This window comes from Oncorhynchus clarkii, chromosome 12 (genome assembly GCF_045791955.1).
Source record: "Oncorhynchus clarkii lewisi isolate Uvic-CL-2024 chromosome 12, UVic_Ocla_1.0, whole genome shotgun sequence".
Taxonomy (NCBI): Eukaryota; Metazoa; Chordata; class Actinopteri; order Salmoniformes; family Salmonidae; genus Oncorhynchus; species Oncorhynchus clarkii.
In genome coordinates, this window is record NC_092158.1 from 9,453,347 (window position 1) to 9,478,181 (window position 24,835).

Below are 24,835 nucleotides of genomic sequence, written 5' to 3' on the forward strand. Positions count from 1 at the left end.
TTCCTACCTCTCCCAATTCATCACAATGATTTGAGCATGCAGGAAAACCGTAAGAAGGCGCTCCTGGATGCAGTAATGCATAATAACAAATCAACACGCTATATTTAAGCAATAAGGCCCGAGGGGGAGTGATATATGGCCAATAAACAACGGCTAAGGGCTGTTCTTGCGTCGTGCTAGGACACAGCCCTTTGCCTTTTGGTATATCGGCCATATAGTACAACCCCCCGAGGTGCCTTATTGCTATTATAAACTGGTTACCAACGTAACTAGAGCGGTACAAACAAATATTTTGTTGGTCTGACATTCCACGGCTTTCAGTCAAACAGCATTCAGGCCTCAAATCATCCGTCTAACAGTGGTTCAAATATATGAACCACTGTTAGACGTGCAGATTCAGAAACATGTAGTTAGATTTGTATTGTCTTTAACAAAATTTAAATAAACTTTTAAATTGAACATTTACCTCGGGATCATCGTCATAAAGCATACACGACCCCTTGGTCAATGGTCAAAGGTCATTTGAAAAGCCACACCTACTACACCTCACCCTGATACCATATAAACTGGCCCATGAAGCAGACTGCCATTGTGTTCGAAGGTAAGTGAGTGTGTTTGGAGTTCAACATGTAGCCTAGCCTATGATACTTTACTTACATCAATTTGATATGTAAACGCTTGTGGTGAAACTGTTTCAGGTTTCATTAATTCCTCAAGAAGGCCATCTATTCTACCTAACTGCAGAAAAAATGGTGAGTTATTTTTAATTCAACATGACTGATTTGTTTTTTTCATCTCTGGAGTTGTGCTTTCCTGTGCTAATTTCCTGTATTTTGTTCATATAGAATGTTCATTCAGGATAAATGAGAACTGATAATGAGTTGTGAGATTTGTTGGAGGTGACAGTTTCTTCTCCTCTCAGCTTTGTAATGTCAAGATTTATGATTGCTGGGCTCAGCCCCCCCCCCCCCCCTTTTTTTTTATAAATTATTGATCGACTAAGGAGTGTTTTTCTCGACAGAGGGAGTGCATTTCCGTCCACATCGGCCAAGCAGGAGTCCAGATGGGCAATGCATGCTGGGAGTTGTATTGTCTGGAGCATGGTTTCCAGCCAGATGGGACCATCCATGCGAACACTGCTCCTCAATTGACTGACTCATCGTTTGGCACTTTCTTCAGTGAGACTGGGGCTGGGAAATATGTTCCCAGGGCCATCTTCTTAGATCTGGAGCCTACTGTTGTGGGTGAGGAAGAGGAAGCTTGTATAATAATGGTTTGCCCTAACCTGGTCCCAGATCTGTTTATACCAATTCCTATCAACATGCTGACAACAGCTTTTTCCAAAACGGAACTGTTTGCTCTGACTTCTGCTACAAACTACACTAACTTAAATGTTAGTGTGCAGGTTTTTCCCTCTTGAATTTAAAGATGTTTTGCTGCTACCAATTTGAGTTGAACATGCAAATTCTCCTGTGTTGTCAATAGGAGTTGGTAAAACCACACAAACTCATCTGAGACCAGGCTATGACTGCCTGACATGGAAAACAATTAATTCTACTCATTATGCAATGAGCCTAGTATGTGGCCCTTGTGTAGTACTGAAAAATGTAATTGCTATGTCAACTTTGTTTTCAAAATGATAAGCAAGCATTTCACAGTAGTTTAAAACCAGTTGTATTTGGTGCATGTGACAAATAGATTTTTGTTGTAGATGAGATCAGGAATGGCTGTTCTGTGGTATAACATTGTGTTCAAATGTATGTCCATGATTTGTTGTAGATGAGATCAGGAATGGCCACTACCGTCAGCTGTATCACCCTGAACAACTCATCAGTGGCAAGGAAGACGCTGCCAATAACTACGCTCGTGGCCATTACACCATCGGCAAGGAGATTGTGGACTCTGTCATGGACAGGATGCGCAAAATGGTGCGCTGCTGAATGATTAAAGGGCCACTGCTGTTTACCATCCAGTTTAGATCATTTAAATTGATATCATTGACTGGTTAGCTTGGCTCAACTTTATCATAACCCTGAAAAATAAGATTGTTTTACTGCTGAATGTTTAGTTGAATCTTTCAAAGCTCCAACATTCGGTGAATTACTAATGATCCCATGTCTTCTGTTGTCAGGCTGACCAATGCACTGGACTACAAGGGTTCCTCATCTTCCATAGTTTTGGAGGAGGGACCGGCTCTGGTTTTACTTCCTTGTTGATGGAACGCCTGTCTGTGGATTACGGCAAGAAGTCCAAACTAGAATTCTCAGTCTACCCTGCTCCCCAGGTGTCCACAGCAGTGGTGGAGCCCTACAACTCCATCCTGACCACCCACACCACCCTGGAGCACTCGGACTGCTCTTTCATGGTGGACAACGAGGCCATCTTTGACATCTGCAAGCGTAACCTGGGAGTGGAGCGGCCATCTTACACCAACCTGAACCGCCTCATCGCCCAGATTGTCTCCTCCATCACAGCCTCCCTGCGCTTCGATGGAGCTCTCAACGTAGACCTGACAGAGTTCCAGACCAACCTTGTGCCTTACCCCCGTATCCACTTTCCCCTGGTCACCTATGCCCCCATCATCTCAGCAGAAAAGGCCTACCACGAGCAGCTCTCTGTCCCCGAGATCACCAACGCCTGCTTTGAGCCGGCTAACCAGATGGTGAAGTGTGATCCCAGACGCGGCAAGTACATGGCCTGCTGCTTGCTGTACCGCGGCGACGTGGTTCCCAAAGATGTCAACGCAGCCATCGCCAGCATCAAGACCCGGCGCAGCATCCAGTTTGTAGATTGGTGCCCCACTGGGTTCAAGGTGGGGATCAACTACCAACCCCCTACGGCGGTTCCTGGAGGAGACCAGGCCAAGGTCCAGAGGGCTGTGTGTATGCTGAGTAACACCACAGCCATCGCCGAGGCTTGGAGTCGTCTGGACCACAAGTTCGACCTGATGTACGCCAAGAGAGCCTTCGTGCACTGGTACGTGGGTGAGGGCATGGAGGAGGGAGAGTTCTCTGAGGCCAGAGAGGACATGGCTGCTCTGGAGAAGGACTATGAGGAGGTGGGGGCAGACTCTGGGGACGCCTGTGAGGATGAGGAAGATGAATACTAATCCTGTTCTCTTAAAGGAACTTGTCCAAAGCAATTTTCAATAAAAACCAAATGCATTTGAATTCTTGTCTTTATGTATTACTCAGTTTACAGTATCAGACTCTAGCTCTGGAGGATGTTCTCTGGAACAATTTACTTATTAATTGTGAATAACATGAAAACCACTGATTTTTGGTGCAACTAAAGTGCATTAGACCCAATTCTCTTGAATGACTAAACCCTCTACCCCATTGATCTGCATTTGGTTGACACCAAGGTTAATCTTTGATACATGAGGTTTTCAGAACTCTTACTGCTCCCTACCAAGCGGAAGGTTGCAGTAAATCGAGGCCCAGATGGCTTGCACTTCTGGCCTTGAGGTCAGACACCAACTTAATTCCACTTCACCCCCAGACCAGCATGTGGGGAAACATCCAGAGATTAAGGCCACTAACTTTGTTACTGAAGTGCATAGGAAAGGCCAATGGCATTTAAATAAAGTACCAAAATATAAATTTCACTTTTATTTACAAATTGCAATTTTTCAAAAGACGAATATGTACACTAATTTCCTTTAACACTGGCAGCAATTACCATAATACGATTTACAATGCAAATACTGTCGTATTCTGTCAAGGCAACTTCCAGCATCAAAATCTTTAAAATATGAATTTATTAACTTTCAGATATTTCATAAGCCAATCTATAAAAAAAACTCATTGCTTTCATGTAGATAAGATGGGAACATCAACTGTATTGTTCTTGTGTATACATTAAGAGAAGGGGTAGCAGCTACAGAGGTAGAGGTCAAGCAAACAGATATATACAGACTCCTGTGAGGGACTACTTTCCCCAGGCACAGATCAAGCCTAGTCGTGGACTTAAACATGTTAAATGGAGATTCTCTATTGAAAGTACCAGTAAATCCAAGACTAGGCTTGATCTGTGTTCGGGACACAATCCCAGACTGTTTTAAGGCGTTGGTTGAGCAGTGGTTTGTAAACCCACTGCTTGGTTCTGTGCTGTGTGTGCAACATTGGGACTTTCGTAAAAGTTGCTATCCTGAGATTTTCTCCTCAGCTTGAAGACATCGGAGCACATATAAGATGACTTGATAGCAGAAGATGTATTGTTCCTGTGTGGAATAAACAATGATTATGTATATTAATGCAGAAAGAGCATGTACATTACAGAGTCTTTAAAGGGATCAGCATATTGTAGTTGTTACCTCCGTTTGTACCATTCCTTGTCTCTGCAGCCTCATGTTACGTACCACATCTGAAATATCAAACTAAAAACAATAGTGCGTGTTAAAAAATGTGGTTGGACCTTTTTTAAGCATAAAAAAAAAAAGCTATAGTCTTGTCACCATACTTACATCAGCATCTTTACTGATGAGGCCGAGAACCACGTCTACGCAGATGAGAGTTCCGGATCGGCCAATCCCTGCACTGCAGTGCGTGATGATGGGTCCTGATTGGTGGATGTGCCTCATGTAGGATATGAACGTCAACAGCTGCTCAGGCTGCGAGGGCGTACCGTGGTCTGGCCAACCGGTGTAGTTCAGGTGGGTGACGCGTTGAATTTCTTCAGTCTAGAACCGGAGGGATAGGCCGTTATCTGATGCTCTGAATACAGAGTACCCAAATGATTTTGTTTCTATTGGTTTAACCTTATTATTACATTTACTTGCTAATAAAGTAAAATTCTAGAAAAATGAAATCCCTTCACGGTTAAGTATGGAGTCCTGCAAGGCTCTGTTCTGGGGCTCCTGTCCTTATAACCTACTGTATACTTAATCTCACCTGGATATCTTTGACCTCAATGAGACGGATAACAAAGTTGTCCAGGTGCTGATCTTTGACCAAGGTGATCTGCAGCCTCTCGTCCACCATCTCAGCCGTCCGCGGGGTGTCAGGCCAGTACCGTTGACATTTGACCTTTCCCCCTTCCACTTCCTGGGTCATCATAGCAATGACATTAGATTTCTGCTCCCAGATCATTTGCCAGAAGTCGCCCAGAGTGGTGGGTAAGGGTCCTTGACAAGCAATGAACATGAAGTTCTCATCTTTCACTGGCATGTTGATAAAGTTGGCATTAATGTAGCCACCATTTTTACCCAGGATCACTCTGGTGGTATCGACTGGAGAAACAAGAGAACACAGGAGAAGCTTTGATTGGGTTTGTTATATACTGCACTGGGCTTAAGTGGAGGCTGTTGTGGGGAGGACGGCTCATAATAAATGGCTGGAAAGGAATGGTATCAAATTATATATTTGATCCTATTCTACTCATTCCGCTCCAACCATTACCACGAGCCCGTCCTTCCCAATTAAGGTGCCACCAACCTCCTGTGCTGGGCTATTATTGAAGTAGATAGAGGAATATTGACACGTATAATCTGCACCATTCCCAGGTAAAACACTTCAGCGATAATGTGATGTTTTCGTTGCGACATTCTATCTACAGCGATAATGTGGTGTTTTCGTTGCGACGTTCTATCTACAGCGATAATGTGGTGTTTTCGTTGCGACATTCTATCTACAGCGATAATGTGGTGTTTTCGTTGCGACGTTCTATCTACAGCGATAATGTGGTGTTTTCGTTGCGACATTCTATCTACAGCGATAATGTGGTGTTTTCGTTGCGACATTCTATCTACAGCGATAATGTGGTGTTTTCGTTGCGACATTCTATCTACAGCGATAATGTGTTTTTTTCGTTGCGACATTCTATCTACAGCGATAATGTGGTGTTTTCGTTGCGACATTCTATCTACAGCGATAATGTGGTGTTTTCGTTGCGACATTCTATCTACAGCGATAATGTGGTGTTTTCGTTGCGACATTCTATCTACAGCGATAATGTGGTGTTTTCGTTGCGACATTCTATCTACAGCGATAATGTGGTGTTTTCGTCGCGACATTCTATCTACAGCGATAATGTGGTGTTTTCGTTGCGACATTCTATCTACAGCGATAATGTGGTGTTTTCGTCGCGACATTCTATCTACACTTACAAGGGACAATGTTCTTATAACGATTCTTCTTCTTGTTTTCCTTCGTCTGACCAATCAGACAGTCGTCCAGCGGCTGTAGATTCTGCAGATTCTTTTGGAGAGAGAAGAAGAAATAAGTAACTTTACAGATTTTCAAGAAAATAAAATGTTCTGTATTATAGTGATGTCATGTATTATGCATCGAAGTGTTTTTTTTAAATGTAATTTTGAATGTAATAAAAACACAGACCAGCGCCAGACAAAAAGCTTCAGAGCTACATACTATGGAACCAAGAGGGGATAAAGTTGAGGCTGTTTAATGTAGAGCAGGGGTGTGAAACTCATTCCATGGAGGGCCTAGTGTCTGCAGCCCACCCCCCCTTTCAATTAAGCCCTAGACAACCAGGTGAAGGGATATCCTTACTAATTAGTGACCTTAATTCATCAAGTACAAGGGAGGAGTGAAAACCGGCAGACACTCGGCCCTCCGTGGAATGAGTTTGACACCAGATGTGAGGTTTCTATACTAGATCAGACAGACAAGTTCGTACCTCAAACTCCTGCAAAGGGATCTTCTGTTCGAGCAGACCTCTCAGCATACGCACCACAGTGTTGAGTTTGGCCCCAGTGTATTGTCCATCAGGGACCACCTTCACCAGGGGCAGAGAGGTCAGTTCATCCTCTGTAATGATGGGCTTATCTGGGGGGAGGGGAGGAGAATGTTGAGACGCAGCTAACCAGAGAGACGCAGCTAACCAGAGACGCAGCTAACCAGAGAGACGCAGCTAACCAGAGAGACGCAGCTAACCAGAGAGACGCAGCTAACCAGAGAGACGCAGCTAACCAGAGACGCAGCTAACCAGAGAGACGCAGCTAACCAGAGACGTAGCTAACCAGAGAGACGCAGCTAACCAGAGAGACGCAGCTAACCAGAGAGACGTAGCTAACCAGAGAGACGCAGCTAACCAGAGACGTAGCTAACCAGAGAGACGTAGCTAACCAGAGACGTAGCTAACCAGAGAGACGCAGCTAACCAGAGAGACGCAGCTAACCAGAGAGACGCAGCTAACCAGAGAGACGCAGCTAACCAGAGAGACGCAGCTAACCAGAGACGCAGCTAACCAGAGAGACGCAGCTAACCAGAGACGCAGCTAACCAGAGAGACGTAGCTAACCAGAGAGACGTAGCTAACCAGAGAGACGTAGCTAACCAGAGAGACGTAGCTAACCAGAGAGACGTAGCTAACCAGAGAGACGCAGCTAACCAGAGACGTAGCTAACCAGAGACGCAGCTAACCAGAGACGCAGCTAACCAGAGAGACGCAGCTAACCAGAGAGACGCAGCTAACCAGAGAGACGCAGCTAACCAGAGAGACGCAGCTAACCAGAGAGACGCAGCTAACCAGAGAGACGCAGCTAACCAGAGAGACGCAGCTAACCAGAGAGACGCAGCTAACCAGAGAGACGCAGCTAACCAGAGAGACGTAGCTAACCAGAGAGACGCAGCTAACCAGAGACGCAGCTAACCAGAGAGACGCAGCTAACCAGAGAGACGTAGCTAACCAGAGAGACGTAGCTAACCAGAGAGACGCAGCTAACCAGAGAGACGTAGCTAACCAGAGAGACGTAGCTAACCAGAGAGACGTAGCTAACCAGAGAGACGCAGCTAACCAGAGACGCAGCTAACCAGAGACGTAGCTAACCAGAGAGACGTAGCTAACCAGAGACGTAGCTAACCAGAGAGACGTAGCTAACCAGAGAGACGCAGCTAACCAGAGACGTAGCTAACCAGAGAGACGCAGCTAACCAGAGAGACGTAGCTAACCAGAGAGACGCAGCTAACCAGAGAGACGCAGCTAACCAGAGACGCAGCTAACCAGAGAGACGCAGCTAACCAGAGAGACGTAGCTAACCAGAGAGACGTAGCTAACCAGAGACGTAGCTAACCAGAGACGTAGCTAACCAGAGAGACGCAGCTAACCAGAGACGCAGCTAACCAGAGACGCAGCTAACCAGAGACGCAGCTAACCAGAGAGACGCAGCTAACCAGAGAGACGCAGCTAACCAGAGAGACGCAGCTAACCAGAGAGACGCAGCTAACCAGAGAGACGCAGCTAACCAGAGAGACGTAGCTAACCAGAGAGACGTAGCTAACCAGAGAGACGTAGCTAACCAGAGAGACGCAGCTAACCAGAGACGTAGCTAACCAGAGAGACGCAGCTAAACAGAGACGCAGCTAACCAGAGAGACGCAGCTAACCAGAGAGACGCAGCTAACCAGAGAGACGCAGCTAACCAGAGAGACGCAGCTAACCAGAGAGACGCAGCTAACCAGAGAGACGCAGCTAACCAGAGAGACGCAGCTAACCAGAGAGACGCAGCTAACCAGAGACGTAGCTAACCAGAGAGACGCAGCTAACCAGAGAGACGTAGCTAACCAGAGAGACGTAGCTAACCAGAGAGACGCAGCTAACCAGAGAGACGTAGCTAACCAGAGAGACGTAGCTAACCAGAGAGACGCAGCTAACCAGAGACGCAGCTAACCAGAGACGCAGCTAACCAGAGACGTAGCTAACCAGAGAGACGTAGCTAACCAGAGAGACGCAGCTAACCAGAGAGACGCAGCTAACCAGAGAGACGTAGCTAACCAGAGAGACGCAGCTAACCAGAGACGTAGCTAACCAGAGAGACGCAGCTAACCAGAGAGACGCAGCTAACCAGAGAGACGCAGCTAACCAGAGAGACGCAGCTAACCAGAGAGACGCAGCTAACCAGAGAGACGCAGCTAACCAGAGACGCAGCTAACCAGAGAGACGCAGCTAACCAGAGACGCAGCTAACCAGAGAGACGTAGCTAACCAGAGAGACGTAGCTAACCAGAGACGTAGCTAACCAGAGAGACGCAGCTAACCAGAGACGCAGCTAACCAGAGACGTAGCTAACCAGAGAGACGTAGCTAACCAGAGAGACGCAGCTAACCAGAGACGTAGCTAACCAGAGAGACGTAGCTAACCAGAGAGACGTAGCTAACCAGAGACGTAGCTAACCAGAGAGACGCAGCTAACCAGAGACGCAGCTAACCAGAGACGCAGCTAACCAGAGACGCAGCTAACCAGAGACGTAGCTAACCAGAGAGACGTAGCTAACCAGAGAGACGCAGCTAACCAGAGACGTAGCTAACCAGAGAGACGTAGCTAACCAGAGAGACGCAGCTAACCAGAGACGTAGCTAACCAGAGAGACGTAGCTAACCAGAGAGACGCAGCTAACCAGAGACGTAGCTAACCAGAGAGACGCAGCTAACCAGAGAGACGCAGCTAACCAGAGAGACGCAGCTAACCAGAGACGTAGCTAACCAGAGAGACGCAGCTAACCAGAGAGACGTAGCTAACCAGAGAGACGCAGCTAACCAGAGAGACGCAGCTAACCAGAGAGACGCAGCTAACCAGAGAGACGCAGCTAACCAGAGAGACGCAGCTAACCAGAGAGACGCAGCTAACCAGAGAGACGTAGCTAACCAGAGAGACGCAGCTAACCAGAGACGCAGCTAACCAGAGAGACGCAGCTAACCAGAGACGCAGCTAACCAGAGAGACGTAGCTAACCAGAGAGACGCAGCTAACCAGAGAGACGCAGCTAACCAGAGACGTAGCTAACCAGAGACGCAGCTAACCAGAGACGCAGCTAACCAGAGACGTAGCTAACCAGAGAGACGCAGCTAACCAGAGAGACGCAGCTAACCAGAGAGACGCAGCTAACCAGAGACGCAGCTAACCAGAGACGTAGCTAACCAGAGAGACGCAGCTAACCAGAGAGACGCAGCTAACCAGAGAGACGTAGCTAAACAGAGAGACGTAGCTAACCAGAGAGACGTAGCTAACCAGAGAGACGTAGCTAACCAGAGACTCAGCTAACCACTCACTCGAGAAAATCCATTCAATTGCATATGTTTTGGAAGAGGATAATCAAAATCGGCAGAACCAAAGGTCAATCAAGGTTAGGCAATGAAATTGGTGATGCTGAGTCGTTGGGTGCGGTGTTCACGCTCAAAGTCAATTTCTAGTTAATATTCTCTATAGATGGGCTTACCGTCAGTGAATTTGGAGTTGATGTTCTCTATAGGCAGCTCGTCACTCCCCCAGGTAATCTCATCCTCTTCTGGAATCTCTGACGTCATCTGCAGGTAGCTGGGAAGGAACATACGATATGAGATTTAAAAAATATATATACAAAAAAATACAAAAATGTCCTCTGGTGACATTCAGTCACACTATTCTGGAGCCCCCCCCCTTACCTTTCATTTAGTGGGTCATCTACACTTTCTTCTCTCCAGTCGGCTTTCCGGGAGGTCTGGAATTCCACACACAACACAGAAACAGATGAAGTTGTGTTTTGACCCTCCAGGACTATAATTGTCCCTGGCCCCCTCCCAGTTAGGGGGGGGGGGGGGGGGGGGTGAGCTCTACAGCAGAGTCTCAACTCAATCGCTGGTTGAAAACTGTTTTCTGCCCCTCCCAAAAGATAGAATTTGTAGATAATTGGCCCTCTTTCTGGGACTCACCCACAAACAGGACCAAGCCTGGCCTGTTGAGGAGTGACGGACTCCATCCTAGCTGGAGGGGTGCTCTCATCTTATCTACCAACATAGACAGGGCTCAAACTCCTCTAGCTCCACAATGAAATAGGGTGCAGGCCAGGCAGTAGTGAAGTCTGCGACTAGCACAGTCAGTGTAGTCAGCTCAGCTATCCCCATTGAGACTGTCTGTGCCTCGACCTAGGTTGGGCAAAACTAAACATGGCGGTGTTCGCCTTAGCAATCTCACTAGGATAAAGACCTCCTCCATTCCTGCCATTATTGAAAGAGATAGTGATACCTCACATCTCAAAATAGGGCTATTCAATGTTAGATCCCTCACTTCAAAGGCAGTAATAGTCAATGAAATAATCACTGATCATAATCTTGATGTGATTGGCCTGACTGAAACACGGCTTAAGCCTGATGAATTTACTGTGTTAAATGAGGCCTCGCCTCCTGGTTACACTAGTGACCATATCCCCTGTGCAACCCGCAAAGGCAGAGGTGTTGCTAACATTTTCGATAGCAAATTTCAATTGACAAAAAAAAAAAAAGAATGTTTGTCTTTTGAGCTTCTAATCATGAAATATATGCAGCCTACTCAATCACTTTTTATAGCTACTGTTTACAGGCCTCATGGGCCATGCACAGCGTTCCTCACTGAGTTCCTATCGGACCTTGTGGTCATAGCAGATAATATTAAAATTTTTGGTGATTTCAATATTCACACGGAAAAGTCCACAGACCCACTCCAAAAGGCTTTCGGAGCCATCATCGACTCAGTGGGTTGTGTCCAACATGTCTCTGAACCTACTCACTGTCACAGTCATACTCTGGACCTAGTTTTGTCCCATGGAATAAATGTTGTGGATCATAATGTTTTTCCTCATAATCCTGGACTATCGGACCACCAATTTATTACGTTTGCAATCGCAACAAATAATCTGCTCAGACCCCAACCAAGGATCATCAAAAGTCGTGCTATAAATTCTCAGACAACACAAAGATTCCTTGATGCCCTTCCAGACTCCCTCTGCCTACCCAAGGACGTCAGAGGACAAAAATTGGTTAACCACCTAACTGAGGAACTCAATTTAACCTTGCGCAATACCCTAGATGCAGTGGCACCCCTAAAAACTAAAAACATTTCTCATAAGAAACTAGCTCCCTGGTACACAGAAAATACCCAAGCTCCGAAGCAAACTTCCAGAAAATTGGAACGGAAATGGCGCCACACCAAACTGGAAGTCTTCCGACTAGCTTGGAAAGACAGTATCGTGCAGTATCGAAGAGCCCTTACTGCTGCTCGATCATCCTATTTTTCCAACTTAATTGAGGAAAATAAGAACAATCCGAAATTTATTTTTGATACTGTCGCAAAGCTAAATAAAAAGCAGCATTCCCCAAGAGAGGATGGCTTTCACTTCAGCAGTAATAAATTCATGAACTTCTTTGAGGAAAAGATCATGATCATTAGAAAGCAAATGACGGACTCCTCTTTAAATCTGCGTATTCCTTCAAAGCTCAGTTGTCCTGAATCTGCACAACACTGCCAGGACCTAGGATCACGAGAGCCACTCAAGTGTTTTAGTACTATATCTCTTGACACAATGATGAAAATAATAATGGTCTCCAAACCTTCAAGCTGCCTACTGGAACCTATTCCAACTAAACTACTGAAAGAGTTGCTTCCTGTGCTTGGCCCTCCTATGTTGAACATAATAAATGGCTCCCTATCCACCGGATGTGTACCAAACTCACTAAAAGTGGCAGTAATAAAGCCTCTCTTGAAAAAGCCAAACCTTGACCCAGAAAATATAAAAAACTGTCGGCCTATATCGAATCTTCCATTCCTCTCAAAAATGTTTGAAAAAGCTGTTGCGCAGCAACTCACTGCCTTCCTGAAGACAAACAACGTATACGAAATGCTTCAGTCTGGTTTTAGACCCCATCATAGCACTGAGACTGCACTTGTGAAGGTGGTAAATGACCTTTTAATTGGTGTCAGACTGAGGCTCTCCATCTGTCCTTGTGCTCCTAGACCTTAGTGCTGCTTTTGATACGATCGATCACCACATTCTTTTGGAGAGATTGGAAACCCAAATTGGTCTACACGGACAAGTTCTGGCCTGGTTTAGATCTTATCTGTCGGAAAGATATCTGTTTGTATCTGTGAATGGTTTGTCCTCTGACAAATCAACTGTACATTTCAGTGTTCAAGGTTCCATTTTAGGACCACTCTTGTTTTCACTCTATATTTTACCTCTTGGGGATGTCATTCGAAAACATAATGTTAACTTTCACTGCTATGTGGATGACACACAGCTGTACAGTTCAATGAAACATGGTGAAGCCCCAAAATTGCCCTTGCTATAAGCATGTGTTTCAGACATAAGGAAGTGGATGGCTGCAAACTTTCTACTTTTAAACTCGGACAAAACAGAGATGCTTGTTCTAGGTCCCAAGAAACAAAGAGATCTTCTGTTGAATCTGACAATTAATCTTGATGGTTGTACAGTCGTCTCAAATAAAACTGAAGGACCTCGGCGTTCCTCTGGACCCTGATCTCTCTTTTGACGAACATATCAAGACTGGTTGGTTCAAGGACAGCTTTTTCCCATCTACATAACATTGCAAATATTAGAAACTTTCTGTCCAAAAATGCAGAAAAATGTATCCATGCTTTTGTTACTTCAAGGTTACACTACTGCAATGCTCTACTTTCCGGATACCCGGATAAAGCACTTAATAAACTTCAGTTAGTGCTAAATACGGCTGCTAGAATCCTGACTAGAACCAAAACATTTGATCATATTACTCCAGTGCTAGCCTCCCTACACTGGCTTCCTGTTAAGGCAATGGCTGATTTCAAGGTTTTACTCCTAACCTACAAAGCATTACATGGGCTTGCTCCTACCTATCTTTCTGATTTGGTCCTGCCGTACATACCTACACGTACGCTACAGTCACAAGACGCAGGCCTCCTAATTGTCCCTAGAATTTCTAAGCAAACAGCTGGAGGCAGGGCTTTCTCCTATAGAGCTCAATTTTTATGGAATGGTCTGCCTACCCATGTGAGAGACGCAGACTCGGTCAACCTTTAAGTCTTTATTGAAAACTCGTCTCTTCAGTAGGTCCTATGATTGAGTGTAGTCTGGCCCAGGAGTGTGAAGGTGAACGGAAAGGCTCTGGAGCAACGAACTGCCCTTGCTGTCTCTGCCTGGCCGGTTCCCCTCTCTCCACTGGGATTCTCTGCCTCTAACCCTATTACAGGGGCTGAGTCACTGGCTTACTGGTGCTCTTCCATGCAGTCCCTAGGAGGGGTGCGTCACTTGAGTGGGTTGAGTCACTGACGTGATCTTCCTGTCTGGGTTGGCGCCCCCCCTTCGGTTGTGCCGTGGCGGAGATCGTTGTGGGCTATACTCAGCCTTGTCTCAGGATGGTAAGTTGGTGGTTGAAGATATCCCTCTAGTGGTGTGGGGGCTGTGCTTTGGCAAAATGGGTGGGGTTATATCCTGCCTGTTTGGCCCCGTCTGGGGGTATCATCGTATGGGACCACAGTGTCTCCTGACCCCTCCTGTCTCAGCTTCCAGTATTTATGCTGCAGTAGTTTGTGTGGGGCTAGGGTCAGTCTGTTATATCTGGAGTACTTCTCCTGTCTTATCCGGTGTCCTGTGTGAATTTATGTATGCTCTCTCTAATTCTCTCTCTCTCTTTCTTTCTTTCTCTCTCTCAGAGGACCTGAGCCCTAGGACCATGCCTCAGGACTACCTGGCATGATGACTCCTTGCTGTCCCCAGTCCACCTGGTCGTGCTGCTGCTCCAGTTTCAACTGTTCTGCCTGCGTCTATGGACACCTGACCTGTTCACCGGATGTGCTACCTGTCCCAGACCTGCTGTTTTCAACTCTCTAGAGACAGCAGGAGTGGTAGAGATACTCTTAATGATCGGCTATGAAAAGCCAACTGACATTTACTCCTGAGGTGCTGACTTGCTGCAACCTCGACAACTACTGTGATTATTATTATTTGACCATGCTGGTCATTTATAAACATTTGAACATCTTGGCCATGTTCTGTTATAATCTCCACCCGGCACAGCCAGAAGAGGACTGGCCACCCCTCATAGCCTGGTTCCTCATAGCTAGGTTTCTTCCTAGGTTCTGGCCTTTCTAGGGAGTTTTTCCTAGCCACTGTGCTTCTACACCTGCATTGCTTGCTGTTTGGGGTTTTAGGCTGGGTTTCTGTACAGCACTTTGAGATATCAGCTGATGTAAGAAGGGCTATATAAATAAATTTGATTTGATTTGTAGTTGAATAGCCCTGCCTTAGAGGCACATCCTCCCCAGAGTATGTACCCACCTCAGGAGAGTCCTCTGGTAGAGAGGGACCATCATAGTATGTACCCACCTCAGGAGAGTCCTCTAGTAGAGAGGAATCATCACAGTATGTACCCACCTCAGGAGAGTCCTCTGGTAGAGAGGAACCATCACAGTATGTACCCACCTCAGGAGAGTCCTCTGGTAGAGAGGAACCATCACAGTATGTACCCACCTCAGGAGAGTCCTCTGGTAGAGAGGAACCGTCACGGTCTGTGTCTTCAGACAGCTCCGTGTTCTCCACCTCACCCTCTCTCGTCCTCCGTTCCATTGAACCTACATCATAGTCTGGGTGACGAACACAGGAGAGAAGAAGACTGTCAAACTGGCACATGGTGTTGACAACAGTGAGGAGCAGGCATCAGAAAATTTAACTTTTCAACATACCCTTCAACACTCAAATCTGTAGGGATAAAGAGTAGTAACTTACCTATTGGCGGTATGTCAGGAAGGCTACTGTTCTCATCAGGTGGACTAGACGGTTTAGTCTTCACCCCAATGTCGTCACTGTTGCCGTTGCACTTGTCAGAGATGATGGGGAGGTAGGCCAGGTAGGTGTTGGGGTTTTGGTCAGGCGGTCTGGACACTATGAGGTGGACCAGTCCTTTGACCTTTCGGATAGTGGTGACAGCTTTAGTGTGAGACACACCAGTCATCAGCTCCTCGTTCACCTGATGGATAGATACACCGTCAGCTAGAAACCTTAAAACTGCATCATGTATGGTTGGGTGAAACAGGGAGGTAATGCCTGAATTTGTTTTGCTGTTGTAAAACGTTTATTACGACGTGGCCTAGAGCACAACCCTGCATTCAGATGAGTTATGGTCAAAGATCACCACCTAGTGGACAAGAGCTGTTATTACATTGAAAACACCGCCGCAAGAGTCGATCAGACTTACTTTGAGCAGTCTATCCCCCACTTGCAGCCGTCTTGTACGATCTGCTATGCCACCAGGGGTGATGGACTTGACAAAGATGCCCCTCTCTCCTCCGATAACAGAGAAGCCTAGGCCTCCGGCCGCAGGCTTGTCAAGGTCCAACTGAATGATCTCCTCCTGGAAGCACAACAAAACAGAATATTACTCACTGTCCAATGTCCAGGGGCAATCGGAAATCTCAAGACACACACAGGTTGGAGTCAACAGATCAGAACACTTTAGTCTACACCTTTTATTGACTACTAAAGGACATATCCTTATAGCCATCAACAGGGAAATGGTCAAAAACATCAAGTTCCTCACCATAAACATCTACAAGGAGCTGAAATGGTCAAACCACAGACACCCCGGTGAAGGCATGACAGTGACTCTTCATACTCTGGAGGCTGAAGAAACTTGGCCTGTCCCCTAGGGCTCTCAGTGTTCTACAGGAGCACCATCGAGAGCATATTGTCGGGCTGCATCACAGCCTGGCACAGCAACTCCACCACCACGGACGGCAAGGCTCTTCAGAGGGTGGTACGCTCAGCCAAACGCGCCATTGTGTGCACACTGCCTGCACTCCAGGACACTTACAACACCAGGTGGCTCAGGAAGGCCAAGGAGATCATTAAGGACCCCAGCCACGGACTGTTGTCCCCGCTTCCGTCACTCCGCACGGAGCGAAAGGCTAGAGCTGCCGCTTTCAAGGAGCAGGACACTAATCCGGACGCTTATAAGAAATCCCGCTATGCCCTCAGACGAACCATCAAACAAGCAAAACGTCAATACAGGACTAAGATTGAATCCTACTACACCGGCTCGTCGGATGTGGCAGGGCTTGCAAGCTATTACGAAATACAAAACATAGCCCAGCCACGAGCTGCCCATTGATGGTAGCCGAATGACTTCTATGCGCGCTTTGAGGCAAGCAACACTGAAGCATGCACGAAAGCATCAGTTGTTCTGAACGACTGTGTGATCATGCTCTCCGTAGCCGGTCAGTAAGACATTTAAACAGGTCAACATTCACAAGGCCGCAGGGCCAGACGGATTACCAGGACGTGTACTCCGAGCATGCGCTGACCAACTGGCAAGTGACTTCACTGATACGCCCCCATTCACATCGACAGGGCTGTAGTGGAGCGGGTCGAGAGCTTCAAGTTCCTTGGTGTCCACATCACCAACAAACTATTATGGTCCAAGCACACCAATACAGTTGTGTAGAGGGCACAACACCACCTTTTCCCCCTCAGGAGACTGAAAATATTTGGCATGGGTCATCAGATCCTCAAAAAGTTCTACAGCTGCACCATCAAGAGCATCCTGACTGGTTGCATCACCGCCTGGTATGGCAACTGCTCGGCATCCGACCGCAAGGCGCTACAGAGGGTAAAGCATACGGCCCAGTACATCACTGGGGCCAAGCTTCCTGTCATCCAGGACCTTTATACCATAAGACTGCTGGACAGTTAATCAAATGGCTACCCAGACTATTTGCATCGACCCCCTTTATTACACTGCTGCTACTCTCTGTTTATAATCTATGCATAGTCACTTTAACTCTACCTACATGTACATATTACCTCAATTACCTCGACTAACCCGTAGCCCCGCACATTGACTTGGTACAAGTACCCCCTGTATCATTTTATTGTGTTAATTTTTTTTTTTTACTTTACTCTGCATTGTTGGTTAAGGGCTTGTAAGGATAATCCTCTGCATTGTTGGTTAAGGGCTTGTAAGGAGAATCCTCTGCATTGTTGGTTAAGGGCTTGTAAGGATAATCCTCTGCATTGTTGGTTAAGGGCTTGTAAGGATAATCCTCTGCATTGTTGGTTAAGGGCTTGTAAGGAGAATCCTCTGCATTGTTGGTTAAGGGTTTGTAAGGAGAATCCTCTGCATTGTTGGTTAAGGGCTTGTAAGGAGAATCCTCTGCATTGTTGGTTAAGGGCTTGTAAGGAGAATCCTCTGCATTGTTGGTTAAGGGCTTGTAAGGATAATCCTCTGCATTGTTGGTTAAGGGCTTGTAAGGAGAATCCTCTGCATTGTTGGTTGAGGGCTTGTAAGGAGAATCCTCTGCATTGTTGGTTAAGGGCTTGTAAGGAGAATCCTCTGCATTGTTGGTTAAGGGCTTGTAAGGAGAATCCTCTGCATTGTTGGTTAAGGGCTTGTAAGGAGAATCCTCTGCATTGTTGGTTAAGGGCTTGTAAGGAGAATCCTCTGCATTGTTGGTTAAGGGCTTGTAAGGACAATACTCTGCATTGTTGGTTAAGGGCTTGTAAGGAGAATCCTCTGCATTGTTGGTTAAGGGCTTGTAAGGAGAATCCTCTGCATTGTTGGTTAAGGGCTTGTAAGGAGAATACTCTGCATTGTTGGTTAAGGGCTTGTAAGGAGAATACTCTGCATTGTTGGTTGAGGGCTTGTAAGAACAATACTCTGCATTGTTGGTTAAGGGCTTGTAAGGAGAATCCTCTGCATTGTTGGTTAAGGGCTTGTAAGGAGAATCCTCTGCATTGTTGGTTAAGGGCTTGTAAGGAGAATCCTCTGCATTGTTGGTTAAGGGCTTGTAAGGAGAATCCTCTGCATTGTTGGTTGAGGGCTTGTAAGGAGAATCCTCTGCATTGTTGGTTAAGGGCTTGTAAGGAGAATCCTCTGCATTGTTGGTTAAGGGCTTGTAAGGAGAATCCTCTGCATTGTTGGTTAAGGGCTTGTAAGGAGAATACTCTGCATTGTTGGTTAAGGGCTTGTAAGGAGAATCCTCTGCATTGTTGGTTAAGGGCTTGTAAGGAGAATCCTCTGCATTGTTGGTTAAGGGCTTGTAAGGAGAATCCTCTGCATTGTTGGTTAAGGGCTTGTAAGGAGAATCCTCTGCATTGTTGGTTAAGGGCTTGTAAGGAGAATACTCTGCATTGTTGGTTAAGGGCTTGTAAGGAGAATACTCTGCATTGTTGGTTGAGGGCTTGCAAGGACAATACTCTGCATTGTTGGTTAAGGGCTTGTAAGGACAATGTTGTAATGGACCTGTTGTATTCGGCGCATGTGACAACTAACATTTGATTTGATTCAGATGCGGGCAGTATAGGAACATCATGGCAAAACACTACCCCCCCCCCCCCCCCCCTCCCCCTACCCTACCCCCCCAATGAATGGACATTTACACTGTACCCTACATTTACAACTCTGTGAATGTGACTAATGAACTCTCTAGCAGAGTTAACCCAATTGCATATCCTTATAGCCGAGTTAACCCAATTGCATATCCTTATAGCAGAGTTAACCCAATTGCATATCCTTATAGCAGAGTTAACCCAATTGCATATCCTTATAGCAGAGTTAACCCAATTGCATATCCTTATAGCAGAGTTAACCCAATTGCATATCCTTATAGCACAGTTAATGCAATTTAAATGTGTGTAAGTGCCTGAAGTTGAGTTGCTATAGTCACATGTAAAGCAAGTGTTGTCAATCTATCCAACAATAGGAAAGTAGTAGACTTAAATAAAGCAGGTGTAGTTACCTCCGGAGGACAAAGTGTAGAGAAGGCCTCTGTTTCTCTGTGATCAGCCCCCAAGACATAATCTGTAACAGGGGGGGAAGGAACAGTCACATCATACTCCACAACCTCATAACATGCAGAGCCTTCAGAAAGTGTTCATACCCCTTGACTTACTCCACATTTTGTTGTGTTACAGCTTGGATTAAATATATATATTTTTGTCACCCATCTACATACAACACCCCATACATAATAAAGCGAAAACATGTTTTTAGAAGTGTTTGCAAATTTATTGAAAATGAAATACAGAAATCTAATTTACATAGGTATTCACGAGTCAATACTTGTTAGAATCACCTTTGGCAGCAATTTCAGCTGTGTGTCTAAGAGCTTTACACACCTGGATTGTACAATATTTGCACATTATTTTATTTTTTTAAATCTTCAAGCTCTGTCAAGTTGGTTGTTGATCATTGCTAGACAGCCATTTTCATGTTTTGCCATACATTTTCAAGCTGGTTTATGTCAAAACTGTAACTAGGCCACTCAGGAACATCAAAAGTCTTCTTGGTAAGCAACTCCAGTGTGTTATAGGCCTTGTGTTTTAGGTTATTGTCCTGCTGAAAGGTGAATTCATATCCTAGTGTCTGGTGGAAAGCAGACTGAACCAGGTTTTGCCTGTGCTCAGCTCCATTATGTTTCTTTATCCTGAAAAGTCCTTAACGATTACAAGCATACCCATAACATGATGCAGCCACCACTATGCTTGAAAATATGGAGAGAGGTACTCTTTGATGTGTTGTATTGGATTTGCCCCAAACATAACACTTAGTATTCAGGACAAAAAGTGAATTGCTTTGCCATATTTTTTGCAGTATTACTTTAGTGCCTTAATGCAAACAGGATTCATGTTTTGGAATATTTTTATTCTGAACAGGCTTCCTTCTTTTCACTCTGTCAATTAGGTTAGTATTGTAGAGTAACTACAATGTTGTTGATCCATCCTCAGTTTTCTCCTATTACAGTCATTAAAGTGTGTAACTGTTTTAAAAAGTCAGCAGTGGCCTCATGGTGAAATCCCTGAGCAGTTTCCTTCCTGCCCGGCAACTAAGTTAGCAAGGACGCCTGTATCTTTGTAGTGACAATCAAAAGCCTAATTGATAACTTCACCACACCATGCTCAAAGAGACATTCAGCAAATGCTTTTTAAAAAAACATTTTTTTACATCTACCAATTGGTGGCATCCCTTGAGAACTTAAAAAAACCTTGGTCTTTGCTTGAAATTCACTACACAGTTGAGGGACCTTACAGATAATTGTATGTCTGGGGTACAGAGATTGGCTAGTCATAAAAAATAACATGTGGGGTATTGTGCGTAGATCAGTAACAACAAAATGTGGAAAAGGTATAGGGGTATTGTATACTTCCTGATTGTGAAGAAGGTAAGAGAACTTGACTGGATGTACTTACTGTATATGTACCATAATGCTACACATTCAGCAAATCTTTCAAAGGATAACAGTCTACGATTTGTATGAATAGGCTTTTACAAGTACTTACCGTTGAGGCTGGTGGAGACTTCGGGACTGACGTTGTTGTTGAGAAAAGAAATACTCTTCTGTCCTGGAGACACTGGTTTCCCATCCCTGGAGGGAGAAGAGAGATAGAGAGATCAATTAGGTCAAGGATAATGAACACATGTACCTCTTGGACGGGTATCTGAAGAGGGCATTATAGGAAGTAATCATTTATTGAGTCTCTCAGTTCCAAACCTCTTTGGCACTAGCTGGCAAGCACTGCCTTGTACAGAAATGGACTGAATGTTTACTAGTAAAGGACATTTCCTGGAAAAAAATGTGTTTATGGTACATAAGGCTAGTGTTTACCTGGTGAGGTCCCTGAGGGACCCTCGCAGGTATACACCTAACCCAAAGTGCCTAGTGTGTAGGGGCTAGGGGTCTATTTGGAATTCAGGGTGAGGGTTAAGTTTACCTTGTAGCTTTGATAGTGAGCTCCCTGAGGGAGATCTCCAGCAGCCTGCAGCTCTCATTGAGGGTCAGGTCCAGAGTTGGAGCTCCGTTGATATAGTGGACCAGGTCCAAGGGCCTCAGACTCCCCTCCAGCAGCGCCACCGAGCCAGGCAGTACCTCCTTTATGAACAACACCCCGTATACACTGTCGCTGCCCCCGTCCAATACTAGACCTGTAGGGAGACAACACCCCGTACACACCATCACTGTCTAATACTAGACCTGTAGGGAGACACAACGTTAAGCCTTATGAACAACACCCTGTACACACTGTCACTGCCTAATACTAGACCTGTAGGGAGAGATACAACACCCTGTACACACTGTCACTGCCTAATACTAGACCTGTAGGGAGAGACAACACCCTGTACACACTGTCACTGCCCCGTCCAATACTAGACCTGTAGGGAGAGACAACACCCTGTACACACTGTCACTGCCCCCGTCCAATACTAGACCTGTAGGGAGACACAACACCCCGTACACACTGTCACTGTCCAATACTAAACCTGTAGGGAGAGACACAGCACCCTGTACACACTGTCACTGCCCCCGTCCAATACTAGACCTGTAGGGAGACACAACACCCTGTACACACTGTCACTGTCCAATACTAGACCTGTAGGGAGAGATACAACACCCCGTACACACTGTCACTGTCCAATACTAAACCTGTAGGGAGAGACACAGCACCCTGTACACACTGTCACTGCCCCCGTCCAATACTAGACCTGTAGGGAGACACAACACCCTGTACACACTGTCACTGTCCAATACTAGACCTGTAGGGAGAGACACAGCACCCTGTACACACTGTCACTGCCCCCGTCCAATACTAGACCTGTAGGGAGACACAACACCCCGTACACACTGTCACTGTCTAATACTAGACCTGTAGGGAGACAACACCCCGTACACACCATCACTGTCTAATACTAGACCTGTAGGGAGACACAACGTTAAGCCTTATGAACAACACCCTGTACACACTGTCACTGCCTAATACTAGACCTGTAGGGAGAGACACAGCACCCTGTACACACTGTCACTGCCCCCGTCCAATACTAGACCTGTAGGGAGAGACAACACCCTGTACACACTGTCACTGCCCCCGTCCAATACTAGACCTGTAGGGAGAGACAACACCCTGTACACACTGTCACTGCCCCCGTCCAATACTAGACCTGTAGGGAGACAACACCCCGTACACACTGTCCAATACTAGACCTGTAGGGAGAGACACAGCACCCTGTACACACTGTCACTGCCCCCGTCCAATACTAGACCTGTAGGGAGACACAACACCCTGTACACACTGTCACTGTCTAATACTAGACCTGTAGGGAGAGACAACACCCTGTACACACTGTCACTGTCCAATACTAGACCTGTAGGGAGAGATACAACACCGTTAAGCTTTATGAACAACACCACATACACAGTCACTTCCCCCGTCCAACACAGTCCCTGCAGCGAAAATAATATGTTTTAAAATGTGTTGCTATGGAAAACTGAAGTCCAGCTCGGTTATACCTGTTCCATTCTCTTCTGTTTGGTGCCTAATGAACACAACCCTGACCTTCTGAACCAAAAGCTCAGTTATACCTGTTCCATTCTCTTCTGTTTGGTGCCTAATGAACACAACCCTGACCTTCTGAACCAAAAGCTCAGTTATACCTGTTCCATACTCTTCTGTTTGGTGCCTAATGAACACAACCCTGACCTTCTGAACCAAAAGCTCAGTTATACCTGTTCCATACTCTTCTGTTTGGTGCCTAATGAACACAACCCTGACCTTCTGAACCAAAAGCTCAGTTATACCTGTTCCATACTCTTCTGTTTGGTGCCTAATGAACACAACCCTGACCTTCTGAACCAAAAGCTCAGTTATACCTGTTCCATTCTCTTCTGTTTGGTGCCTAATGAACACAACCCTGACCTTCTGAACCAAAAGCTCAGTTATACCTGTTCCATTCTCTTCTGTTTGGTGCCTAATGAACACAACCCTGACCTTCTGAACCAAAAGCGGTCACCTAAAACACCACAGCAAGGCAGTGGAAGCTTATTTATAGTCCCCCCCCCCCAAAAAACACATTCCTTTCAAACTGCAATCTAACACCCTTTTACATATTGTGCTTTCTTGAGCTCTGTCCATGTCACAAGTTATTTACAATCATCATCATCGCTGAGGTTGATAACCCCAAACCAACACAGATATTTTCAACAGTTGAGATGATACACGTGAGTTAAATAGATAATTTTAGGCAGTGTAAATAGATCTCTATATCTCTCTTACCTAATGTTTGGTCAGGGCACTGGAAGGAGATGTCCGACAGTAGGTGTGCTTCTATAGGGGGTTTAGGAGCCTCGAGAACCCTTCCTACCACTAGATCGACCACCCTGGGGGCCGCTCTCACCAGGTTCACCACCTCAGTGTGACCCATGTTGGACACATCTTTGTTGTTCACCTGAAGGAGGGGGGGGGGGTCGTTAGTAAAGCGCTACAGGTGAAATGCTTGACAGTGAGTGTGAAAACATGACTATCAATTTGTCCGTCTTCAATTCCTCGTATCCTCTCTCCGTGTGTCCTCAAACTGCATTGGAGAAGGAGACCCAAAGTCTCTCCTCACCTCCTTAAAACGCATTGGAGGAGGAGGTGAGGAATCAAGGAAAACCAGATTGAGAGTGTTCAGTAGCTACATTCAGCAGATGTGTACCATGATCATGCGATCCCCGGGACGCAGCCTGCCGTCTCCCTTGGCAGGGTCCTGGATGATGTCATGGATGTAACAGCCCAGGTCGTTCCCTTTGGTCAGAGTAAACCCCAGGCTTCCTTTCTCAGACTTCACAAGGGACACTTTCAGCTCCACGTCCTGACGAACAGACAGTGGTAAACAAACGCTGTTGGAATCAAACTGCGCTGAAAAGGAACTGAATACTGAATACTACACAAACTCAGCATATAAAGAAACGTCCTCCCACTGTTAAATGCGTTTATTTTCAGCAAACTTAACATGTGTAAATATTTGTATGAACATAAGATTCAACAACAGATAAACTGAACAAGTGGCCACTAGCTGCATTAAGTACTGCAGTGCATCTCCTCCTCATGTACTGCACCAGATCTGCCAGTTCTTGCTGTGAGATGTTACCCAACTCTTCCACCAAGACACCTGCAAGTTCCCGGACATTTCTGGGGGGGAATGGCTCTAGCCCTCACCCTCCGATCCAACAGGTCCCAGAAGTGCTCAATGGGATTGAGATCCGGGCTCTTCGCTGGCCATGGCAAAACACTGACATTCTTGTCTTGCAGGAAATCACGCACAGAACGAGCAGTATGTCTGATGGCATTGT

At 46.0% G+C, this 24,835-nt stretch overlaps 2 protein-coding genes across 3 annotated transcripts in view; one reads left to right on the plus strand and one right to left on the minus strand.

Annotated features, from left to right (window-relative positions):
• The first annotated feature begins 702 nt into the window (after positions 1 to 702).
• On the plus strand, positions 703 to 3,170 carry LOC139422689 (tubulin alpha chain-like). The gene is made up of 4 exons (XM_071173893.1): positions 703 to 752; positions 1,022 to 1,244; positions 1,780 to 1,928; positions 2,132 to 3,170. Exons 1-4 carry the CDS (start codon positions 750 to 752, stop codon positions 3,107 to 3,109), a joined length of 1,353 nt encoding a protein of 450 aa, XP_071029994.1. The 5' UTR covers positions 703 to 749; the 3' UTR covers positions 3,110 to 3,170.
• LOC139422688 (protein tyrosine phosphatase non-receptor type 13) overlaps positions 3,165 to 24,835 on the minus strand; it is a 156,089-nt gene continuing 134,418 nt past the window's right edge. Inside the window, exons 35-51 of one of the 2 annotated variants that reach the window (XM_071173891.1) lie at positions 24,199 to 24,354; positions 23,778 to 23,949; positions 21,444 to 21,654; positions 21,012 to 21,097; positions 19,472 to 19,533; positions 15,934 to 16,089; positions 15,465 to 15,705; positions 15,210 to 15,322; positions 10,375 to 10,430; positions 10,170 to 10,267; positions 6,637 to 6,785; positions 6,107 to 6,197; positions 4,893 to 5,230; positions 4,466 to 4,681; positions 4,316 to 4,378; positions 4,096 to 4,222; positions 3,599 to 4,030 (exon numbers count right to left, since the gene is read on the minus strand). In XM_071173891.1, coding sequence (XP_071029992.1) covers positions 4,145 to 4,222; positions 4,316 to 4,378; positions 4,466 to 4,681; positions 4,893 to 5,230; positions 6,107 to 6,197; positions 6,637 to 6,785; positions 10,170 to 10,267; positions 10,375 to 10,430; positions 15,210 to 15,322; positions 15,465 to 15,705; positions 15,934 to 16,089; positions 19,472 to 19,533; positions 21,012 to 21,097; positions 21,444 to 21,654; positions 23,778 to 23,949; positions 24,199 to 24,354 — 2,286 coding nt within the window. In that variant the 3' untranslated portion in view covers positions 3,599 to 4,030; positions 4,096 to 4,144. Of the gene's footprint in view, positions 4,223 to 4,315; positions 4,379 to 4,465; positions 4,682 to 4,892; positions 5,231 to 6,106; positions 6,198 to 6,636; positions 6,786 to 10,169; positions 10,268 to 10,374; positions 10,431 to 15,209; positions 15,323 to 15,464; positions 15,706 to 15,933; positions 16,090 to 19,471; positions 19,534 to 21,011; positions 21,098 to 21,443; positions 21,655 to 23,777; positions 23,950 to 24,198; positions 24,355 to 24,835 lie in introns of both variants that reach the window. The other variant, XM_071173892.1, reaches the window with a different exon arrangement.